Consider the following 5,931-nt stretch of genomic DNA (forward strand, 5'->3'; position numbering starts at 1 on the left):
TTAACATAAATTTGGGTGTGATTGAAAGGGGCTTGTAAAAATAACAAAAGACGTTCCTATCAGAAAATTCAAGATTTCAGGGGCTCTGTGCCAGAAACTGGAGACAAAACCAAATATATTTCCTATTATACTATAATTACTTTATCTGATATGATGCTCATAGAAATTGGGGGCAAGGGTCATTTGGAAAAAAATTCTCAAGACTTCACGGGTGGTACGGTGGATAGGAATCCACCTGCTAATGCAGGGGACACGTGTTCAATCCCTGGTCCAGAAGGATTCCATATGCAGCAGAGCAACTGGGCTGGAGTGCCACAACTACCGAGCCTACTCTCTAGAGTCCCTGAGCCAAAACTACTGAATCTGTGCTGCAGCTATTCTGTCACTTAACTACCCCGTGTCTCAGTTTACCCATCTGTAAAATGGAGATAATAACAGTATTATACTAACTTTTTAGAGTTGTTGTTAGAACTGAGGATTAGTCATTATAAAATGCCTGTTTCAGTGCCTGGGACATCCTACAGCACTCGGCAAATGATAGCTTTAACCGTCAAGGATTCAGGAAGGTGGAAGACCCAAGTTCTAATTCATGTTCCTGGCTGTATGGTCTTTAATCTGTTCTTAGCCACAGGTTGTCGTGTCTTTCTGAGCTACTTCATTTAGTATAATAATCTCTAGATGCATTCATGTTACTGAAAATGAGTCGGACACAACTGAGCGACTGAACTCAACTCAACTAGCCACTTTACCATTTGAGCCTCCGTTTCCTCAAACATATGATGAAGGCATGGGTAAGCCTAGGGTCCCTTCCACTTACAGAAGTCTGAGTACGGCGACTAAAGGCAGGGCGACGACTCACGGGTGCAGGGACCAGTGGCAGAACATAGGAAATTGAGGACTGGCACCTTCTGGGCGGAGAGTAACAGACACAGTGTAAGCATCCCTGCCTCGCTGTGCTCCCCGCCACCACCACCAGCTCTTGCCCACTCCGCTTCGAGTTTTAAGCCCGGTGGGCCTGGCAGTTAGCTATTCCAGGAATTTGAGTGAGAGGAGTTGCCTAAGGGGCCTCGGAGGAGCCTCTCACCAGCCACACTAGATAGGCTCCAGCAAGGGCTGGGCGGCGACAGCGGCCTCCCGCCGCAGTCCAGGCCGGGGTGGGATCGCGGGCGGGAGCCTGGGCAGGTCCCAGGCGCGCCCCGCCCACTCCGCGTCCACTCCGCCTCCCTAGCTGCGCCCTGGCTTCCAGCCACCGCCATCAGCTGCTGCGGAACCCAGAAGGAGGAAGGGGCGGAGCTGCTTTGTGGCTTTTCTCAGAGCAGTCAGCCGACTGCGCGGGGGGTAATCGGTGTCCCTGGCACCGCCTGGGATCCCGAGAGCCTACTGGGGCCTACACCAGCCGGGTCCGGGCAGGCGAACCAGCCTGGTCTAGGAAGCTGGGCGATGCCCCGCCATGGAGTTTCTCCCTGCCAGGGCCGCCCCAGGTCGGGCCGGGAGCAGGCATCGGACAGGTCCTTAGGGGCCCCCTGTCTGAGGCTCCTGTGGTTGGGCTTGGCGCTGGCGCTGGCACTGCCCAACTCCCCGGTCCTCTGGTCCCCTACGGAGGCCCACCCTCTTCCTACCCAAGGCCATCCAGCCAAGTTCATTCGCATAGCGCCCCAGCTCCAGGAGGCCTTTGGCTGGTGGAACCTCACCTGCCCAACCTGCAAAGGACTGTTCACCGCCATCGACTTCGGGCTGAGGGTGAGCGCTACAGGGGCTGCTGGGAGACAGGCCAGAAAGGTGCAGCTGGGGGTAGGGGCTGGGGCTAAGGCCGGTGCTCTGGGGTTTCCAAGAGCATCCCTGATGGAGAGGCTGTCTTCCACAAGACTTGGCTGAATTTGCCGTTCTTTGGCTGCATACCACCACCACCACCTCCACTGTGACCTTGTGAAGTAAGGAAGCAGTGCAAGTTTAATGCTGGGTACTGTGCTAGCGTTTTTATACAGGTTAAATGTAGCCTGCTAGGTGGTTTCATTACTGTTATCTCTGCTTTACAAATGAATAGAGGCCCCGGAGCTGAAGTCACTTGTAAGAGGGCCTCCGCAGCTGGTGAGGGCGGGACTCCCAGCTTGGTGTGCCTGACTGAATCCCCTCCACCTTACACCTAGCACCTCTATGCCTAGAGCTAGCTACTACCCAAAAGGGAAGCTGAATTAAAGAATATCCAGAGATGTGGGACTAGCTGGGTCCGGGCTGCCTTGACTGTCCCTCATGGGGTTATGATGAGTGCTGGTTGGTTGGGGGTGGGGGGAGGGGAGTGGGGGGGTGCAGAAGGTTTCCTCAGGAAATCAAGGCCCTATCCTCACGTGTGTCCCCAAATGCTGGTCAGTCTGTCATTCTGCCCAGTCCAAATTTCAGGCCACTCAGCAGACAGTGTCTGAGAAAGTCAGCCGGGCCAGCAAAGGCCTGAACTGCCACTGAGCTTAAAAGGAAGTACTGGCCTGGTGCTGCTTGAGTCACAGGGCAATGTCTGTGGGAGACAGGTGTGAACTGATATCTCTTCGCTGTGGTGGAGTCTATTCCAGCCCCACTGTGGGTATGGAAGCCCAAAGGGTCTTTCATATCCAGGATGGCCTGGCCCCTGAGCTCTGTCTCTGACCCCTCACCACTGGTTTTCCTATGGCAGAATCAGGCCAGTGTGGCCTGGGTGGGATCTGTGGCCATCAAGCTGTGCGTGCTGCTGAAGATCGCGCCGCCTGCCGTGTGCCAGTCAGCTGTCCAGCTCTTCGAGGACGACATGGTGGAGGTGTGGACACGCTCAGTGCTGAGCCCGTCGGAGGCCTGTGGTCTGCTGCTGGGCTCTTCCTGTGGGCACTGGGACATCTTCTCCTCTTGGAACATCTCTCTGCCGGCCGTGCCAAAGCCGCCCCCCCAGCCGCCCAAGCCCCCAGCCCCAGGCTCCCCTGTCAGCCGCGTCCTCTTTCTCACTGATCTGCACTGGGATCACGACTACCTGGAAGGCACAGACCCCAACTGTGAGAACCCACTGTGTTGCCGCCGGGATTCTGGCCCACCGCCTGCCTCCCAGCCCGGTGCTGGGTACTGGGGCGAGTACAGCAAGTGTGACCTGCCCCTGCGAACCCTGGAGAGCCTGTTGAGTGGGCTGGGCCCTGCCGGCCCTTTTGATATGGTGTACTGGACAGGAGACATCCCTGCTCACAACGTCTGGCAGCAGTCTCGTCAGGACCAGCTGCGGGCGCTGACCACCATCACAGCCCTTGTGAAGAAGTTCTTGGGGCCCGTGCCGGTGTACCCTGCCGTGGGCAACCACGAGAGCACACCCGTCAACGGCTTCCCTCCCCCCTTCATAAAGGGCAACCAGTCTTCCCACTGGCTCTATGAGGCGATGGCCAAGGCGTGGGAGCCCTGGCTGCCTGCTGAAGCCCTTCACACCCTCAGGTATTCGAGACCCATGGAAACACAAGGAGGGAGGAGAAAGGTGGATGAAAGCGAAGGGAGTGGGGAACCGGCATTACGCATGAGTGCTCTGCCTGAGCCCTCAGCTCGCTTCACTCCCCTCCCAGTCTGACCCCACTTTCCATTTCCACCCTTATCTCCAGGCACCCTCCTTCACAGGGCTAGCGGCACTGTGTTTGCTCATGTTGGCCGTCTATAAGATGCCTCCCCCCTGTAACATCCCAATTTTTCCAGCTCACCTATGTAGGCCTGGGCCCTCTTCTCTCTGGACGACCTTTGCTTCCTGTTCTAGCCCACTTTCTCTCTCCTCTGAGCTTCTACAGCCTCCAGTCCTCTGAGCCACTCTCCAGTCCCATGGGCCCTCTAGTCAGTGCTGTCTGACCTTCAGCCAGAATGTGAGCATGAGGGTAGGGACCATCCTGGGTGCCTCTTTCCTTCACACAGGTTCCTTGCACAGGACTAGGCACAGAGGGCCAAGACTCTGAATGCGTGCTGACCCGTGTTCACTTTGTTTCAGAATTGGGGGGTTCTATGCCCTTTCCCCGCGCCCTGGCCTCCGCCTCATCTCTCTCAACATGAATTTCTGTTCCCGTGAGAACTTCTGGCTTTTGATCAACTCCACAGATCCTGCTGGACAGCTCCAGTGGCTGGTGGGGGAGCTTCAGGCCGCTGAGGACCGGGGAGACAAAGTGAGAGGGTGGTGGGAGCCCAGCCGGTGGGCAGGGGCCAGGGGTTGGGGGGAGAGCAGGCCCTTCCCCAGCAGACTCCTGTCTGGTGCTGGAGCACTGTAGACAGAGCAGCTCTATTTTTCTGGCACTCACAAGTGTTCCCTGGGGATTCAGCTCAACTGTCACTCTTAGAAAGTCCTTTCACCTGCTCCCCCTCTCTGGTCATGAATGCCAGCCCTTGTTGGAGACATAAACACCTGCCATCCTAGCTAGTGCTGCCTGGACCCCTCTTCTCCTGAAAACCTTCCTTAACCCTCCCCACAGGTGCACATAATTGGCCACATTCCCCCAGGGCACTGCCTGAAGAGCTGGAGCTGGAATTATTACAGAATTGTGGAAAGGTAGGAGGGAGATGTGTTACAGGCAGGAGTGGTTTTCAAGAGTCTAAAGGTCAGAAATTCCCTCGGGCATCTCACCATCCCCCACTGCCCCATGGGGTTGGGAGGCTACGTCCTTGAACTGGATGGACAAAGAAAGCACCCTCTCCTCGTCAGATCCTCTTCTCCCCCTCACTAGAATCTTCTGAATGTGATTTGTGTCTTCTGGCCAGGTATGAGAACACCTTGGCTGGTCAGTTCTTTGGTCACACCCACGTGGATGAGTTTGAGGTCTTCTATGACGAAGAGACCCTTAGCCGGCCGCTGTCTGTAGCCTTCCTGGCGCCCAGTGCCACCACCTACATCGGCCTTAATCCTGGTGAGTGAGGTGGAAGCCAAGTTTTTGGGATGAAGGAGGTGGTTGAGAGAGAGGAAGGCAAGCTGGAGCCAGGGCCACCCAGGGGATAAGCTGCGCCTCCCTGCTGGAGTGGCCTTGCCCTCTCCGTGTCCAGTCAGCCCTCCCTCCTTGCAGGGTACCGTGTCTACCAAATAGACGGCAACTACTCTGGGAGCTCTCACGTGGTCCTGGACCATGAGACCTACATCCTGAACCTGACAGAAGCGAACGAGCCTGGAGCCACACCGCACTGGTACCTCCTCTATAGGGCTCGGGAAACCTATGGGCTGCCCAACGCGCTGCCCACTGCCTGGCATGACCTGGTGTACCGCATGCGGAGGGACACACAGCTTTTCCAGACCTTCTGGTTTCTCTACCATAAGGGCCACCCGCCCTCGGAGCCCTGCGGCACACCCTGCCGCCTCGCTACCCTGTGTGCCCAGCTCTCTGCCCGCTCAGACAGCCCTGCTCTGTGTCGCCACCTGGTGCCGGATGCGAGCCTCCCTGATGTCCAGAGCCTGTGGTCAAAGCCACTGTTGTGCTAACACCCCTGGGGCCCAGAAGTGGGAAAGTGCTTGTTGTAGGAAAGGAGTGAAAACCCCAGAGGGCCACTGTGAGGAGAAGAATGTCTGGTGGAAGGGCCCATCTCTGGGCCCATGCACACCTCGAAAACAAGACCTCCTTTCCTGGAGCTGGTTTAGCAAAATATGGGAGGGGGGTTGGCTGCTCTGAGGCTGCTGTGCTTTTGTGGCCATGGAGCAGAGGTCTAAGTTGGCACTGACCTGGGCAGACCAGACAGAAGTTGTCGCCCCAGGCCTGTACTGGTCAGCCAGGAACCCTGTACTGCTGCTGCTGCCTGGTTGCCAGGCTGTTCAAATAAATACAAGGGACTTGGACTCAAGACCCTGCTGCGACTGTCCCAATTTCTTTTTTTGAGGCAGGGAGGGCAAGGGGGCCCCAGGAACAAGATCCTAACGGAAGGAGGAGGGTTCTTGGAGTGATGGTGTGTTGCAGGCACAGGAAAGCACATAGC

General features: G+C 56.6%; 1 protein-coding gene across 2 annotated transcripts; it reads left to right on the forward strand.

The window, feature by feature from the left end:
- Nucleotides 1-1,253: 1,253 nt before the first annotated feature.
- SMPD1 (sphingomyelin phosphodiesterase 1) lies at nucleotides 1,254-5,799 on the forward strand. 2 transcript variants are annotated; one of them, XM_044929446.2, is made up of 6 exons: nucleotides 1,254-1,740; nucleotides 2,666-3,438; nucleotides 3,974-4,145; nucleotides 4,449-4,525; nucleotides 4,735-4,880; nucleotides 5,014-5,195. In XM_044929446.2, exons 1-6 carry the CDS (start codon nucleotides 1,441-1,443, stop codon nucleotides 5,052-5,054), a joined length of 1,509 nt encoding a protein of 502 aa, XP_044785381.2. In that variant the 5' UTR covers nucleotides 1,254-1,440; the 3' UTR covers nucleotides 5,055-5,195. The 2 variants fall into 2 exon arrangements, with proteins under 2 accessions (XP_044785381.2, XP_006042163.2); XM_006042101.4 differs by having other exon boundaries at nucleotides 1,260-1,740; nucleotides 5,034-5,799.
- The last annotated feature ends 132 nt before the right edge of the window (nucleotides 5,800-5,931 follow it).

The sequence above is a fragment of the Bubalus bubalis genome, chromosome 16, assembly GCF_019923935.1.
Source record: "Bubalus bubalis isolate 160015118507 breed Murrah chromosome 16, NDDB_SH_1, whole genome shotgun sequence".
Classification (NCBI taxonomy): Eukaryota; Metazoa; Chordata; class Mammalia; order Artiodactyla; family Bovidae; genus Bubalus; species Bubalus bubalis.

Coding starts and splice junctions, on each gene's coding strand:
- SMPD1 (XM_006042101.4), top strand. CDS start 1,441: ATGCCCCGCCATGGAGTTTCTCCCTGCCAGGGCCGCCCCAGGTCGGGC. Junction 1,741..2,665: donor CCATCGACTTCGGGCTGAGG/GTGAGCGCTACA, acceptor TTCCTATGGCAG/AATCAGGCCAGTGTGGCCTG. Junction 4,881..5,033: donor CTACATCGGCCTTAATCCTG/GTGAGTGAGGTG, acceptor CCCTCCTTGCAG/GGTACCGTGTCTACCAAATA.